The sequence below is a fragment of the Podarcis vaucheri genome, assembly GCF_965113315.1.
Source record: "Podarcis vaucheri genome assembly, chromosome: 4".
Taxonomy (NCBI): domain Eukaryota; kingdom Metazoa; phylum Chordata; class Lepidosauria; order Squamata; family Lacertidae; genus Podarcis; species Podarcis vaucheri.
This window is the reverse complement of record NC_138762.1, coordinates 25,624,601-25,642,697: the sequence shown is the minus strand read 5'-3', so window position 1 is coordinate 25,642,697 and position 18,097 is coordinate 25,624,601. Positions and strand designations below refer to the sequence as shown.

Genomic DNA, 18,097 nt, shown 5'->3' with positions numbered 1-18,097 from the left:
CAAGTTGACTTTTTCTTGGTGTTGGGCACATAATATCAGAGTAATTCACAACAGTTCAAGTGTTCATTGAGTTAACTGGGAACTCTCGCATGATGCTTTTCTGGTACTTTCAGGGACAGTGTGTGCCTATGGCTTTTAACCATAATTGTCTGCATTTACATTGCAAACCTGGGGCATGCATTTTTAAAAAACACCTAAGGGGGAAGTCTCAACAGTGAATTGTTGTTAAAGCCAACAATTTGGCATGTCCTAATCGGGCTTTGACAAGGGTCAATTAAGTTGAAATTCAGGTTACTGCAATAGCCTTTTTTCAAGTGTTAAAGTTTTCAACTAAGGCTCTACTGTTTTGGTGCATCTGAGCTGCGTGATCCTCAGCAAAACAGAAATGGGCACAGGAATATACAATGTCCTTTTAAAAGTCACTCAGGTGGACTTGTACTGAGGTGAGCTGGCTTTTCAGTACTAGGCCTATCCATTTCATGTTTGATCTCTTTCTCAGGGTGAACTGAATAGTTTGAGAAGCTCTGTAGTTGGTCGCAAGTGATGAAGCCCTGGATTAATAGCTGGTTTAGAGCTAAATTTTCCTTCTATTCTTCAGGGAGTCAGTCTCCCTAGCTAAGAAAACAAATCCATGCTTGACAAGGACAGAAACTTTTATTGCACCAGTCCAACAAATTGAATACAATTGTGCCACTATCAAAGAAGCCCTCAGCAAATGGTCTATTCAGAAGCCTTGCATAATCATTGTAGGTTTGAGTTTCCAAGAGTGTTGAGCTTCACCTCTGTGACTATCATCTGATCTGAAAGAAAGCTTTGGGTTTCAGGTGGAGAATCTCACAATAAAACTATTCACTGCTGCTCTTTTATTAGTTTGAACAAGTATCTACAGAGTTCTAGCCTTGTGACTTTGCTAAAGGAAAATATTTAAAGGTAACCCACCTTGCAGACTGAACCGATCCAGGAATTACGAGCAAAGCCTTGTTTTGCACCAATAAAGGGATGCATTATAGTTGGTTCTGATGTTCGAAAATGGCCCTGTTCTATCACTCAGAACAGCAGCGGTTGTTGACTTTAAAAGGTCAGTAAAATTCCATCCTCTGCAAGCTTCTTCCCCAAGCCCCAAAATCTGGAGCATATAACATCTGCCACAAGCACAGTGATTTCTCAGTTAACTGGTATACTTTATAAAATTGGCATTGTAAAATTTTGAGGTATTCTTGGCCTCATGGGAAATGTGTTTTACTCCAGACAGAAGTTTGCACATCGTTTTTTACATTATGTAATCAGGAACACTGAACAAGATAAAATAAAATGTTACAAATTATAAGAGATAAGCTTTTCACAAATAAGTTGAAAATAGTTAATCTCGAAAAATGCTTTATAAATGTATTAAATAAATATTCCATCATCATTGGGGCATTTAAATGCACAGGCATGGGTATTATTTTCAACCTAGATAGTACTTGCATGAGATGGAAAACCTGTTTTGATGATAGGCAAGTTATCAAAGACTTGTTTTTACAAAGCTAATAAAAGGATACCACTTTGTAAAAAAATATTGTGATTTTACTAGCTCTTGTATCTGGTGCAATCACTTTTCCTTAAGCACAGCATCTGGAAATGTTGATCCTAAAGATCCATAAAGTGTTAGCTTGACAGTGGAAAAAGTTGTAAGTTGTTTCGATTTATAAAGCAGTAAGCAGATGTTTGGCACTTTTCAAAACAACTTCTTAATTTATTTCTAAAGAATTTGTGAAATGAATGTAATAGGTGTTTTTATTAAGCGATTTCAACATTTTTTTGTGTTCTAGGAGTGTACGCCTGAGAATCTAGAACTGAAAAAGAAGATTTTTGGCCAGTTAGACCTTATTGTCAGTAATGATGTAATACTAGGCAGCTCAACCTCTTGTCTTCTGCCTTCAAAGTTGTTCACCGGGCTAAAGCACGTTAAGCAGTGTATAGTGGCACATCCTGTAAGTACACCAAGATACTTCAGTAATTTATTGTGTTGAAGCCTAAATTTGTGGTGTTCGGCTTGTATGTCGTAAGTACAGTTCTTACTCATTTATATGCAAGTTTTTCAAAGGGATGCCACTTTGATATGTTGCATTAAATCTATGATGGCACAGTTTTGCAAGCTACCCTGGGAAGAGTGCTATAAATGCAGTAATCAGTAGAGCTGGGCAATACCTGGTTTTCAACATCATGATATATCACCAGGTAAACATGGTGATATACCAGTATATCACAATTAACATTTACATTAGAAAAGCCAGTCTGGATCAGAACAAAGTCCTATCTAACTCAGCATTATGCTGCTTGAAGTGGCCAGGTAGATGCCAGAAGGAAACCCACAAGCCAGGTAGATGCCAGAGGGAAACCCACAAGCATGACAAGAGCTCAGTGGTCCTCATCTGCTTGTGATGGCCATCAGCTGCTTCTAGTATTGTAATACAGCCATCAGAAGCTTTGAGAACATAAGAAGAGCCTTCTGGATCATCTAGTCCAGTGTCCAGTAATGTATGGTCTAGTTGAGATTCCTGCAACACAGGACTAGGTGATCTTTGGTGTCCCTTCCTTGATTCAACCAGATGTCTGTGGGAAACCCACGAGCAGCACCAGAGCACAAGAGCACTCTCCTCCCTCTTCTGTGGTTTCCAGCAACTGATATTCAGAAGCATCGCTGCCTCTGGTCATGGAGGCAGATCATATTCTTCATGGGAAGGGTTGGCTTAGTGGCAGAGCAATCTGCTTTACATCCAGAAGCTCCCAGGTTCACTCAGTGCCTTCCCAAGTTTTAAAAGACCTTGGTTTGTTTTTGTCAGGGTCCGTTGTCAAGACATGAACCCAAACTGGGCTTGGCAAAGACAGGAAACAACTTGGTCTTCCCTCTGTGAATTCAACACTCAGATCCTACATTTCCCTGAAACTTGTGGCACAAACTTTTTAGTTCCCATGTCCCACTTTAAGTTGGACCATAACCAACCTAGGCATGTGCAACTGAACCAACCACATCCTGCTCTCCTGTTAAACCCTTCCCTCTCACCCTCAACTATTTTGCATGTGTTAAATTTTAGGTTGTAAGCTTGTCAGGGAAGGTGCCTATCCCCTTGTACTCTGTCAAGTGCCATCCACACTGATGATGTGTTACAGGTGACGCCCCACATACGCAAGGATTATGTTCCAGGCCCCCGCACAAATAAGCGAAATCACGTTAAAGTGGGGAGCATCCTCTAAACACCCTTTAAACTGCCCCTCTGCCGCTCTCTCATCAATCCATACCCAAAAAATACCGTATCCAAAAATATCCACAACTAGAATTGAAGCTCTGGGGCTGTCAGGAGACTGGTGCGTGTGCAGGAAAGTGGCTGTTGCGCTACCCCGCACATCAGCTGCTAGGCGGGGAGGCTAAGCAGCATAAACAAAGCTCCACTGCACCTCCAGTCTCTTCAGGGCTTCCTCCGCCCTTACTGGTGCCTTGGGCTCTGGGAAGGGTCTCCCTTGCAAGCCACAAGGACTCTCCAGCTCTCCCTCGCCATTTCCAGGTTTGAATTGAATGATTTAATTATTTTCCAGTGCCATGCAAATACGTGTCTGTCCGTGAGTAGAATGCTGGGTGGGTGTGCCCATTTTATCATCTAATACAGGGGTCAGCAACCTAAGGCCCATGGGCCAGAAACAGCCCACGGAGGTTGTTTGAGTGGCCCACGAGCCGCCCCCGAACTGAGCCACTGGTGCAGTGTGGCGTGGGGACGTGCTTCCATGGTGCCGGAAATCCTGTCTGCGCAGGGAGAGGGATCTCCGTGGAACCGATCTAGCCCAGACAAGATAAACCTTGCTGACCCCTGATCTAATACTACTATCGGAGGGCTTGCCTAATGTCAATACTGGTTTTCATAGAATTGGAAGGGAACCTCAAGGGTTATCTTGTCCACCCCCTGAAATGCAAGGATCACAAATTATGTTAACTGACCGTAATGGTATGTTCATAAATATGTTCCTTTTCTTTCTAAATATGTTTTGTGTAAAGGTAAACCCACCATATTATGTTCCTCTGGTTGAATTGGTTCCCCACCCAGAAACTGAACCTTCTACAGTCGAGAAAACCTATGCTCTGATGAAGAAGATTGGGCAATCTCCGGTTCGGTTGACAAAAGAGATAGATGGTTTTGCTCTGAACCGACTCCAGTATGCAATCATTAGTGAAGCATGGAGACTTGTTGGTGTATGTATGATTTTTATTCTTTAACTGACTTGAATGTGCTTCCAGTAGACTGCATTGTACTACTTAGTCTGGAGATCAGTCTTGTTGAGCTCAGTGGAGCTTACTTTTGATAAATAGGATCAGAAACTTATTATTTTAAATTATTTAATATTCCAAAATATTTTAATTATTTTCTTAACAACCCCTGTGCAATAACATTAACTGATAATTAGTCAATGCTAAAAAAAAAAAGAGACGCAAGCTAAGTTGCACAGTAATATGATGAACACTCCAAAACAATGCCATTTTCATTCAAGCCCAGAAGAACAAGGTGAAAAGGTCAGCGAGAGAAATATTGATTTTCATGTTGTTTCCCTTCGTTTCCTGTTGCATTCAGAAGGCTCTGGGTATACTTTATAACATTTGTGCTCAGTGAAACAACTATGAAAGTAATCCTTTAAGCAGCAGTAAGCTCAGCTTTCAAGAATCACATCTCTCAACTTTTGATAATCATTTGATACAAGGGAATAAAAGACAAATTTCTCCTGCTGCTGCTTTTTTGGAGTGTAGTTCATTATGGCTTGTAGTGACATTGCTTGTAGCATTTCCCACAGTTACATATTCTCTGATACTCGTTATGACCTCCTTGCGCAAAAAGGCAATTTCTCAGTCTCCTCTCTTTGTCTTGAGTTTCAATGGTGAAGGCCATTATTGTTTTTCCGTTGTGTGTAACTGTAAACAATGTGTGATTGCAAGGAAGCATTGTTATACATGGTTGCCTGTATCTTTCTCTTGATATCATAGATCAGGTGTAGCCCTGACTATGGTGTTGGACTCCAACTCTTATCGTCGCCAGTGGTCAGGGAAGATGGGAGTTGGAGGAGCCCAACAATATATAGACAGCCAAAAGTTACCCACCCCACCCTCATTCTTATATGCGAGTTGCTTCACATGGAGTCTTGGGGTTAAACTGCATATGATATGTGTTTTCAATCAGTGATGTGAGTTGGAAAAGTTTCTTGCGCTTTATTTTTCTGCAGGAATTTTTCCATTTCATAAGTTCATTAGTAACAATGTGTGGATGCCAACTTGTTGGCATCTGCCTGTCTCAAGGGACAATGGAGTGTGCCTCTGGGAATGAAATCAAACTGCTGCATTTGCAGCACTGAAGTGACCTCCCCAGGGCGCAAGGGTATGGAAGTCCTGGACAGCACCAGAAGACAAGACTCCCACCCCCAGCCTCACTGTTGTGGTCCAAAGGAAAGCAGAGCAATACATTTGGCACCAGCTTGGCTGCAGGAGTTGCCAGAAGGAGGCGTACAAGGCACCATCCAACCATCTTAGGGGCTCCACTCCAAATTTGTGTAGGGTTTACTCCTTAACCTTTTCTTCTCCTGAAGATGCCCCCCAGGATTTTTCCTCGGAGTTTACTCCTGAAGCCTTTCTCGTGGATGAGTATAGCCACAAGGCAACAGAGGTGTAGGGTCAGAGTTTTCCTTCTCCTAGATGGGCAACCTTCCCAGGTTGATGAGCCCTTTCTGCCCCTCACTTCCAGAAACTGCCTTCTTCACTGTTGGACCCACTAATGGTCTCACCCGCTTATTCTGCCGGAACCTGTCCTAATAACTTTGCTAACATTTTAGATGGCTTGTTACCAAATTCAAAATGTTTTTGTCTAAGAAACATTAAAGATCTCCCCCACTTCTGAATTTGCATTTATTCAAGCTGTTGTCTTGTACTCTTCAATTGTTCACCTCCTTGCACACTTCTGTTTCGTTTGTGAAGTTATTGTTAAGTGCTAATCTTAGTTTTTAGTTGAGCTTCTTGTGGAATATTCATTTTCTTTATTTCTGACACCTTTTAAAAATACAATTATACTTCTTATATATGCCTTACCTGCATCTCATATAGTAGGCTAAGAGACATCTGGTTCCTTTGAGAAATAAAGTTTAACTCTTTACTAATACTATTTACCAACTCAGGATTGTTAAAATGCATCCAATCTCCGTTGCCTAAACATTATTTCATTCCCACTTAAAATAATATGAATACAACACGCTGACAGCATAATCCATTCATGGAGTTTTACCATATTAGTTCTGGGAAAGGAAACCAAAGAAGCCCATAAAGCAATTGCTTTTACAGGTTCATCTTCTGTTTGAGTTTTTAAACTCATTTTGAAAACAGATTGTGCTATAGGGTGGGAGATGCTCTCGACACTTCAAAGAAAAATCAAGCCAAGTCTGCTTCTGCTGTAATGTGGGGCGTGCAACTAGTCACCACAGCATGACCTGTGACCCCAGTGATCTTGCAGGGGAGGAGATCCATAACTCCCACCTGCCACATTGCAGCAGCAATGGCGAAAGGAGAAGCAGAAGTTGCTCATGGTGCTTTTGTAATGTGTGGAACTGAGTAGCTTATTTTTCTTCCTTTATTTTGTTGCCCCCAGAGAGACCTTTGGAAGACACCATTAGGACAGCAGCTGCTTTTTTCACTGCTGCTTACCCGGCTTAAAAGTGAGCAGGATTGCTTCCTAAGGGAATTAGTCAAAGGATTTGTAATTGTATGTTGTAAGACTGTAAAGAACTCCTAAAAGCACAAAGAACAACGGGTAGTCTTTAAAAGACACTATTTTGGCAGCAGGGACAAAATTATTTGTGTGTCAATTGAACATCTGATCTGACTTACTAAGGGAATGTGAAATTTGAACTTGTTGATGGCCTTCTAGCTATAGACATGCCAGCTATTTACAGATTTCTAAGCACTTTTTAAATAAAGGCCTTATTCTGTTGCGGGGGGAGACATTTTGAAGGATAATAATACTGTACAGCAAAATTTAATATCTTGACATCATGTTTTGTCATTATTTATTTTACTTTACCCAGAAATAAAGGAGTGACTTGTACATACTTTGTGGATTCCCTAGGTACACAGAAGTACACAAGTATGTTAATTTGAAAAACAACATCCAGACAAGAGCTTACAAAAATATTATGGCATCTGAACCGTGGGTGTGGGTGGGTGTTAGGGATGGAGGAGTAGAGTCTAAAGAAACATTAAGTCAAGTGTGGGTCTATCAGTTGAATCTATAGTTGAGACATCCAGTGTTTTTGTGTGTCAGTCAAAGGAGAAAATAAAAGGAAATGGAGGACAGAGAAAGAAATTAAATTGGCCTGCTCAAGTCCCTGATAACTTATATAGTAAGTATCCCGGAGAAGGGAAATAGATTTTGTGCTGTAGAGTTCCTGATATCTGCAAGCTACAAAGAAACTGAGAAAATTGCCAGTGAATGGAATTCACCAAACTCCTGTTAAGGACTTCTTTCAACACTGCTTTTGGTTTTTAAGATGCATTTTAATGGAATGATCTGGAGAGTATATATGTATGGCGGTATGTCAGATTGGCCACTGGCATCGTTTTTTCTGGATGGTATTTCTGCAGGGACCTATATTGCTGTGTATTTTATATAACTTCTAGACAAATGTCTACCATAGCTCTTTCTTCAGAATCGCAGAATGGCTCCAAACAGCACAATTCACTGAACGTGCAATTACGTGCCAGTTCAACTGGTGATGCAGGATTGTGGTTTCTGCTATGAGTGTTACAGGTCTGCATTACCAACTAGACAGGGACAGGGCTGTGTATCTGTAGCGCTCTGGAAATGAGGTCTGCCTTTCTGTAATTTTCTTACTTAGGCTACAGAAACTGTTCAGTATGCCACGATGGAATGTGACTTTCTTAGCTAAGAATATGTATTCTAATCTAAGCTTTATTTTAAAAATGGGAGAAACCCCAGCTTTGTAAATATGTTAGGGATAGCCTTATAGAACTTTTCAGTAACCTGTGGAACAGCCAAGAGGATGCACTTGTCCTAACCTGTTTTTAGGGTGTGCTGCTATTTCTTGGAAATGTACCCTGTAGATGTAACTGAGCTTTGAACAGCACTTTGTGACGGATGCCACATAGGAGATTTGGGAGTTTCCTGAAAGCGTTGGCATGTTGAAGCCATGCAAATTGCCTACATGATGCAAGCAGCTTCTCATAGCAGTTGTGTGGCACCTGCATTGTCTGTATTCAGTCATCTTGTTCCAACCATGAAGACGCACACCATTTTAAAATACACTTTTAAAGCAAAAGCAAAAGTTGCACTGTAGGTGGAAACCATAATTGTTCATAAGAAGTGAAAGTGGGATAAGAATGCTTAACATTTCTTCTGAAATTCTGCTCTCTTCTTCTCATAATCTCTGCCCTGCCCCACCCTGCAGGATTGCACTAATGTGCCTTGCATAAACTGGAAAGTCATTACTTATATACAATGTACAGAGCAGCTTCAAAATGGTTTATGCTGCTAAGTCTTTTGAAAAGAATTGTTCTTTTTGGTTGTAGCTGCCAGCATCAAATTTAAATGCTCATTTATTCTAAAAAGTCAAATATTATAATAATCAAAAGTATACAGTTTGATATCCAAAGCTGTTCACTCTGGTCTCTTCCCCCTCTCTGCTGTCTATGTCATCGTCATCATCACCATCAAATATTTGTACCCTGCCCAACTAACTGGTTTGCCTCAGCCATCTGGGTAACTTCCAACATATATAAAAACATAATAAACATTTTAAAAACTTCCTGCCTTTCCTCTTTCCCCCCCAGATCTCAGTTGATAAGTTAACTACCCTAGTTTCTTCTTGCCCCTCCATATGTCCCCTGTGATCCCATCCTCACTTGCTTCCTTGTGGGATCTCTCCTGTTGTTATCCTTCCCCTCTTCCACATAATCAGACCCTCTCTCCCGCTTCTTCAAACATGCCAATATCCCACTGTTCTAAAAATAAATAAATAGAAGATAAGTGAATGTATTTTTTAAATCATCTCCAGCTTTTCCTCATTTCCCCTCTCTGTGTTGGTACATGCTAACCCCAAGTTTCCTCATTAAATCCCATGGCTTTTGGTACCACCTTTGCGCAGATGATAGCCAGCTCTATCTCTCCCTCTCACTCTAATCTCCTGCTGCTTTTCTCATATATTTCTGTGCAGATGCTTTGTTACCATGTCAATCTTAAATTAAACTGTTTACTGTATCTAAGCCTGAACTTCTTCCATCCCAAGCCTTCCTCTCTCTGTGTACACTTTGCTTATCCTTTTATAGTGTTAACATTAAGCCTGTTGAACAGGCATATAGCCGTGATTTCATTTTTTACTCATTTCCTTTGTTCCCCATGTTCAGCCCATGCCCAAGTCATGTTGCTTCACAACATTGTAAAAATATGGCTCTTCCTTTTCATCCCCTTAGCAAAAAACTGCTCCATGGCCTGGTTATCTCTCACCTAAACTACAGGAGTTTTGCCCTGTGGCTTTCCATTGTCTCACCTTGGTCTCTGGTACTCTTCCGCCCAAATCATCAAACTTTCTCATTAGACTGATCATGAGTTAAGGTAAAGGTAAAGGACCCCTGACAGTTAAGTCCAGTCGCGAACGACTCTGGGGTTGCAGTGCTCATCTCGCTTTACTGGCCAAGGGAGCCAACATTTGTCTGCAGACAGTTTTTCTGGGTCATGTGGTGAAACCAGAGCAGCGCACAGAAATGCCATTTACCTTCCCGCCGGACCAGTACCTATTTATCTACTTGCACTTTGACATGCTTTTGAACTGCTAGGTTAGCAGGAGCTGGGACCGAGCAACGGGAGCTCACCCTGTCACGGGAATTCGAACCGCCGACCTTCCGGTCAGCAAGCACTAAGCTCAGTGGTTTAGACCACAGCACCACCCACGTCCCGATCATGAGTTGCCTACCCTTAAATCCAAACACTGACTTCCTCGCTATTCCTTGTCATTACTTTCAAAGCCTTCCATGACCTTGTTCTTCTATCCCAATACATGATCTTTACTTCTCCAGCTCAGCCCACCACTATCCAAGATTCTCTTGCTTCTTCCAAAGACTCTTTGCTCTCTACCAAATATACTTGGATTTACATCTCAGAAAACCTGTGTGATGCTTCCGTTATTAGTTTTTAGATGTTTTAATTGTTGGCTAGGGCTGATAAAGTTGTACTGGAGGGCCAGTGCTTCCACACTACTGCCGTAAAAGAGACAAAGCACACTGATACTATATTATAAATAATAATACAGTAATAATATTATTATTATAGGAAGGTAATTCTGTAGCTAAATGTAGAGAATATAGTATGTGATGTAATACATGTATATAATATATATGGTTCATTTAAGAATAGTAACAGATTTGTTTACTTTAAAAAAAAACTTCTGTTTTCAATATATTCTCCATCCCTGGGATTAGAGATTAAGCAAAGAAGTAGAATTTGTGAAGTTCTTCAACATTCATAATGTTCTCGCCATGCAGGATGGAGTAATATCTTCTGATGATCTGGACCTTGTAATGTCTGATGGCTTGGGAATGCGGTACGCTTTTATTGGACCCCTGGAAACCATGCATCTGAATGCAGAAGGTATGTCATTTGTTCCACTAAGATTTAAACATGGGAGTTTCCAAGGCACATGTTTCATGATATGTTGTGAATATCGGTTTAACTGGTCAGATCTAAGACCTAAATCCTGTTCTTCTTTACACCGTAATCTTCAGTATCAGGATGTTCCAAGCCATTTGTAAAAGCTGTTCCAAACATCACCATGATGAATGATAAGAATTGGCAACATGAGGTACTTCATTAAAGAGTAGCATCGGGTTTAGATAAAGGATTACTGCTTTGGCATGTAGCTTTATCCCCAATTCAGGCCTGGTAAAAATGGTTTTTTACATGCAGCTTGTGGGTGACTAGTGTTCCAATTCAGAGTGTCATCACATAGAAGCACCCTAATACTAGGTCTACACAATATATAATCCACCAAAACAATAATAAACTTCCAGTTCTGTATTGTGACGTGCAAGGAGCTCTACTCGGATGCGCGCACATACACACACACACACACACACTTTTGCATTTCTAGGTAGAAAACAAAAACAAAGTTAATTCAGCCTGTGGTGAGCTGTGTCTGGTCTGGTCTGATCTATCAAAAATTGTGCCAGACTGTTCTAGTCCATTTGGTACATTTCATGTGCTAAACATCTCCAGCTGCAGATCCAGGAACAAAAAGACAAGAGTTACTTCACTGGCTTGACTGAGAAAAGAAAATAATACCAGTCCCTTAGACCTGTGAAAGCTTGCTGGGTCCAACTTATTCTCAACCTTTGGGGATACTACACAAATGGAACTTTTTGGGTTGTTCCATTTGTTCTGGAAGGGAGAACCTGATACATTTTTGAAGGGTCCGAATTTAAAAAACAACAACCCATAAACCTATAGGCTATCCAATGGACTTCACTATTTAGGAAATGAATGCCTTTAGCTGCTCCTCCCAAGGATGTTGCTTATGGCTGCTGTCCTGTCTGCACTACTGGGGCTTGCTTCTGAGTAGGGTTGTAAGAGTCTTTGCTCTGCAATGACAATCCTTCATAGATGGGAAGGGAACTGACTGTAGGGCACTGTGCCAGTAGCCTTGTGATTAGAGAACAAGTGCCAACAGCAAGTCAGTGAGAACACAGAGAGAGGGAGAAACATGAGAACTGAATGCTGACAGACAGAAAGGAAGCCCTTAACATTTTTTAACAAGAGAAGTACTATAAGGATATCTAATTGACTTAATATGATAATGGTGAATGCTGATTTTGGGTCCAGTGAGTTCTTATACCAGAGCTGGGCATTTTAAAATTTTGGCAAAGCAGCACTTAAAAAGAGAAAGAAACGCTATCAGATCCTTTTAGTGAAAAAACCTGCCAGCAATACAGTGCTTCTAGAGACATTTTCTCATTTACCTATCACTGTATTATCTTAACACAAAGTACCTCCTGTGTGGGTGCCTAATCTTTTGAGGTTCCACATTATGTGGTAACATTATACGCTTGTTTTCAAGCTTTCTGAATTACTTTAAGCTTATTAAAAAAAATCACCTGCAAAACAAGGAGGGGAAACTGTATTGGATACTATGCTTCAGGCAGCTCCCCCATCATAATCTCTGTATATTTCTGTAGTATTCATGACAGCAGGATTACTTCATAGCTAACACTTCCAAGTTTGAATCACTCAAGAGATGGAGTAAATATCAATGGGTGATATCCATTAATATGATCAGAGCAGATCAATTGGTTTCAGTGGATCTATGTGAAGTAACAACCACCAGCTACTTCAGACATCTTGTAAATATTTTCTTTTTGTCTACATGGTTTGTACTTCTCAAGTTTGAAATTCTTCTCAGGTCTGAAATTCTGTTGGTTTTATGGTTCTTTGTATATGTAGAATTCTCTGTTTAGGAAAGACCAACAAGAGATCTCCAATTGTATTTCAGGAATGCTGAACTATTGTGACAGATACCGTGAAGGTATGATACGTGTCTTGAAAACCTTTGGGCCAATACCGGATTTTGCAGGGAAAACAGAACAGAAAATCAATCAGGTACATGGGCAAATTGGAGTAACATGACATCCATCAAACTTACAGCCTGCATTTAATATCTTAGTTGTTTTTACGAAACAGCTCTTACCCATTTTTGGTACAGTTTACACATCAGTTGGCTTTTGTTTGGAAGTTTAATGAACAATTAATTCCGACACTGTATAAATTAATAGATGTTGAGATCAGCAGAGTCAACCTGGGCCCAGTTTGCATGAACTGCAGGCATATGACTCAGTGAGCAATTGCTCATGGCCTGCTACCACTTTGGGTGGCACTTCTGCAGTGTAGCATACAGAATGAATTGCGCATGCACACCACCTTTACCTGTTGTACGCCCTACATCATTACATTAACCACATGCAAAATAAGAAGGCAATATGGCTGTCACCAAAGGCAATGACAGTTTGATCTAAAAAAGGGGGTGGAGGAACCACTATACATACCCAAACGACCTAACACTGTATTTTTGTCAGAGGTAAGTTGAAATGCTCACTTTGGAATATTTGGGTGTCATTATCTGGAGCACTCTTACACATTGGGCAAAAATGCTTTCATGATACAAAGCTGAACCTCTTCTTGCTAGTCATTTCATTCTTTCCACTCTAGGATGATTTAACATTCTCCATTCAGTTCCTTTAATGTATAATCTTCCCAGAACAGCCTGTCTCATTCTTATCTTACTGGCACCAGTGTCTCTCTTAACTTTCAAGGCCCATTCTTGTCTTTATGCCTCACAAAGGCAGAGGCTTAAGTATTTCACCTTACGTAAATTACCTCTCTAAGGATACACTCAAAATGACATCTAAACAGACAAATTGCTTTACAATGTCTATGAGGAGACAAAAAGGAGGTCAAATGCCCAGCATGTACTTACGCCTAAAGGGCCAAGGACCAGGAATCTTCTATGTTGCTTAAAAACGCAGTGGCATGACAAATTGTAAACAGATAAGGATATTGGCAGGATTATTGTAATAATCTGTAGTTTCATAAGAGTATACAATTAAAGCAGATTAGTAAAAGAATAAGTTAAGTTAAAACATGCAGGAAATGATAAAAATAAATTTAAGGAACCGCAGAAAGAGGAGGAAGGAAGTCAAGTTTTGAAATGTTTAAATGACTGCAAAACTATTGAAATGTATATAACTGAAAAATAATAAATAAAAAATTAAAATAAAAAAAACGCAATGGCATTGTTCAGGACCAGATGAGAATAAACAGGATAAACCATGGTTGCATCCCACTTTGATTACACTGTCTGATGTTTATTTTAAAAAAACAACACTTTAAAATTAGTCTACACATTATGATTCCTGTACAAACTTCTTTCTCTAGGACTAAGGTTAACATGATATCTCCAAAACTGTAGCCCTAACTAGATGGATGGGAGATACCTGGATTTACCATTTGTTGTGCTATATACTGGTTGAATGGAAAGGACCTTTGCTTCCACAACAAATTGAAATTGCTTTGCACTTCTTTTAGGTAGAAGGACACAATGCAAGATTTTGTTACAGGTCCTACTTGTACAGCGGATGCTCGGGTTGCGAACGTGATCCGTGCGGGAGGCATGTCTGCAACCCGCAGCGTTCACAACCTGCAGTGCTGCGTCTGCACATGTGCGGGTCACGATTCAGCGCTTCTGCGCATGCATGATTTAGCGCTTCTGCACATGTGCCGAAACCTGGAAGTAACCCGTTCCGGTACTTCTGGGTTTGGCGTAGTGCACAACCTGAAAACGCGCAATCTGAAGTGTCTGTAACCCGAGGTATGACTGTAGTTCTCCTATTTGTGACTTGTATTTTTTTTAACCTTTTCTTACCAGGCAATGTGTGAAAAGACCCCAGCTGACCCTGAACACCTAAATGCCAGAAGACACTGGCGAGATGAATGTCTTGCACGCCTGGCTAAACTGAAAAAGGAAATTAAATCTGACGATATGCATAATCTTTAAACCAAAGGGGCAGTCATCATTGGATTGGTATTTGAATGGGCACATGCATCTCTTCCACAAGCAGATGTTTAGACTCAGTTGCAAATGCCAGAGTTGGTCAATCCACATAACTGTAGTCAAGTTAATTAAGGCTGGAATTTTTTTTATCTAAAGCTACAATCTTAAACCCTTGGGGCAGATGCATGGATTTCAGTGGGACTGCATATTTGATTGTAAATTGCACCTTCAATGCAAGACTTTCTTCATTTTAAGTAACATCCTGTATTACAGAAATTACTAATTATTATGTAATTTTAGTAATTTTACTCTGGGATGGCTTCTTATCAGCACTCCCTTAAATATTAATAGTACAGAACACTGGTGTTATTCATTTTAAATGATGCTTGTTGTAATCATACTTTGTGGTTAATTTAGCCCAAGATGTGTTTGAGCTTGCATTTTGGGGAATATAAGATTAAGCTGGGACAAAAATAATGACTGGTTGTTCTTTGGGCTGCATTCTGCTCCGTGGAGTACTAGGCATCACACCCCGATTTATGACCATTTGAGATTATAAGCAAATTCATTTGGAGACAAGACTGTTTCATTAATGTTAAAGAGCCTTTAACATTATGAACTTTGCATCATAGACTTTGGTATGGTGTCTATGATGGCAATAAATCTACACAGGAACATATAATATTGACTGGAAGATGTTGTCGTTTTTAACCTGGTTCTGTTGACTGTTCTTCCAATTGCAACGTGACTTTAGGGATTAAAAAAGCTTTTCCTAAAATCAAGTAAACAAATGCAGTTTACAATGCCATAGGTTATGTTACTTGTTCCAGATGTGTTGTCTGAAGCCTTGAGTACTAAATTCAGGACCCATATGATGTTGACAGCTTGGTAGCTAAACAGTTTTCTCAACAGGGTTCTATACAGCTCATTGATAAGAGAAGCTCATTCAAAAATAACCCTTTGGTCTGCTGTGTTGACTATCTTACCTGAATCAGTTCCTTCTGTTTAGCTCAGTTCTCTACAGTGATTCCAGTTTCAAATACCATTGCAGACACATTTCTTGTACTAGTCTGTGTAGAAGCTATGCAACTATGTGTTGCTTGTTGAACCAATCAAGAAAGCTTTGTCATATCAAATTAGATCATTGGTCCATCTAGTATTGTCTACACTGAGTGGCACTGGCTTTCTAGGAATTCAAACAGGAGTTTTGTCTACCTGGAGATGCCAAGGGTTGGATCTGGAGTCATTTGGTTGCAAAGCATGTCTCTCCACTATGAAGGCGGAACCAACCAATGCCTCAGATTACTGTACCATATTCAATATACAAAAATATATATGAGAAAAGCATTTTTAAAATCAGTTTTCCCTTTTTTTAGTCTTATGAAGTAGAAGAATTCTTATTAGCAACAATTTATATCAGATTTAAAATATTTCTGTAGATAAACTGATGACCTTGTTTTCATCATTGCTAACCAACTAACTGCCTTTTTGTGAGACTGAAAGCCTTAGGCCATGAGACAAATATCAATATCTTATATACCACACGGAATGAACCAGTAACCTTGGCAGATGCCTTCACAGGTGGGGAGTGTAGTTGATACCTCATAGGGTCCTCCTGTAGCATAACTTATACACAACATGGGGCAAACTGCTCAGTTTTCCTCCATGTCTTAACTAGGGCTGGGTGATATATCAGTATATCATCCAAAGCCAGTTTGAAGTCCATACTGTGGTACCTTGGGTTAAGTACTTAATTTGTTCTGGGGGTCCATTCTTAACCTGAAACTGTTCGTAATCTGAAGCACCACTTTAGCTGGGCCTCCTGCTGCTGCTGCGCCGCCGGAGCACGATTTCTGTTCTCATCCTGAAGCAAAGTTCTTAACCCAAGGTACTGTTTCTGGGTTAGCGGAGTCTGTAACCTGAAGCATATGCAACCTGAAGCGTATGTAACCTGAGGTACCACTGTATTGTGATACTGGCTTTATAATTTTTGACCGAGCAATATATAGTGAATCATGATATGTGTGCGCATGCACACACATACTGTGCAAAAATAACGGTGCAGGAAAAACCGTGAAGCCAACAAATACCTCTGCATAGCTCCATCATTTCAGACATTGTGATATATCAATACATCATAATGTTTAGCTGGTGATATATTACAGTGTTGAAAATCAGATATCGCCTAGCCCTAGTCTTAATGTGAAGTTTTAAGAGGATTATAGATACAGAAGAAACTTCAGCAGGGGAGACTCTGCTCAGAGGAGTTCCTTGTCCTCCGTTTGGATGGCAGGTGCTGGGCACAGGGTTTTGCCAGCTGGATTTCCCTCCTTTGGGAGCCTACCCTAGCTTCTTCTAGACTGTAGACCTGTAAAGACCATCTTGTTTAGTTGAGTTTCAGCTTGGATTAATTATCACAGCCCTGTATAATTGTTTTATTTTTGGTTACTGGTGATGTTGCTTTTGTGCTGCCATTTTATGATGATGACTTTTCAATTGTCTGTTAATGACTGCATGGTGTTCAGGGCTATTTTGTTGATGGGGATGAGCTATACTGACTGATTGGTTCTATTATGCTAATAGCTACATGATGTTCAAAACCTCATTAGCAAATTTAAAAGAAAGAGAACTTCTTTTCTTTATTTAAACCACATCATGGTGGAATTATAATACAACTTCTAAATAATTGCTATAACATTAATTTCATTTTATTAAATATGAGTGTGGCTTTTTAAAAGTCATTTTGTTCTAACTTGCTTCTGTTCTGAAATATTGTAGCTCTCTTAACACTGGTAAATATCTTCACTTTGCTTGTCAATAAACATATGTAATGAAATCTCTGTTATGTTTGTGGGCTGTTTTTATGCCAGTATTAAATTTGAGCTTGAGATAAGCTAGGGTAGATTCGGATAATGCATCATCCCACTGTGAAGTTTACTTTTGAAGTTACCACATGCTGTTATCTGTACAGGTCTGAACAGGGATTCATTGAATGATAGTTACTGATGCCAATGTAGCTAGCTTGGATGGGAAAGTTTTTGCAGCTAGTGGTAAATGTATTTCAGTCTATAACACTGTGGAACCTTACAGAGAATTCAATTGTTTATGTACTTCATCTTGTGCTTATCATAAAAAGGCAAAAGTGACTGTCTAATTCCTACACCACAACAGCACACTATAGTTTTTATGCAGTATGAGAATCTTGTGGTTAATATTCATTTTAATTTTGTGCAAATAATTCTGAAATTATGATGATGATGATGATGATGATTTATACCCCGCCCATTTCCCCAGCTGCTCTGGGCGGCTTCCAACAAAATATTAAAAATACAATAAAGCATCAAACATTAAAAACTTCCCTAAACAGGGCTGCCTTCAGGTGCTTCCTCAGTGTTATATAATTACTCATCTCCTTGACCTCTGATGGGAGAGCGTTCCACAGGGCAGGCGTCACTACTGAGAAGGCCCTCTGCCTGGTTCCCTG

General features: G+C 40.0%; 1 protein-coding gene and 2 long non-coding RNA genes across 8 annotated transcripts in view; 2 read left to right on the top strand and 1 right to left on the bottom strand.

Moving 5' to 3' along the window:
• Positions 1 to 17,453, top strand: part of CRYL1 (crystallin lambda 1) — a 37,561-nt gene extending 20,108 nt beyond the window's left edge. The window contains exons 4-8 of the mRNA XM_082220336.1: positions 1,812 to 1,973; positions 4,031 to 4,225; positions 10,559 to 10,664; positions 12,559 to 12,665; positions 14,488 to 17,453. Coding sequence (XP_082076462.1) covers positions 1,812 to 1,973; positions 4,031 to 4,225; positions 10,559 to 10,664; positions 12,559 to 12,665; positions 14,488 to 14,616 — 699 coding nt within the window. The 3' untranslated portion in view covers positions 14,617 to 17,453. The remainder of the gene's footprint in view (positions 1 to 1,811; positions 1,974 to 4,030; positions 4,226 to 10,558; positions 10,665 to 12,558; positions 12,666 to 14,487) is intronic.
• Positions 1 to 18,097, bottom strand: part of LOC309531048 — a 61,206-nt gene that overhangs the window by 17,092 nt on the left and 26,017 nt on the right. The window lies entirely within an intron of this gene.
• Positions 2,210 to 4,016, top strand: LOC309531055. Its single transcript, XR_014219035.1, has 3 exons — positions 2,210 to 2,332; positions 2,363 to 3,649; positions 3,683 to 4,016. It is a non-coding gene; the product is annotated as an uncharacterized lncRNA (long non-coding RNA).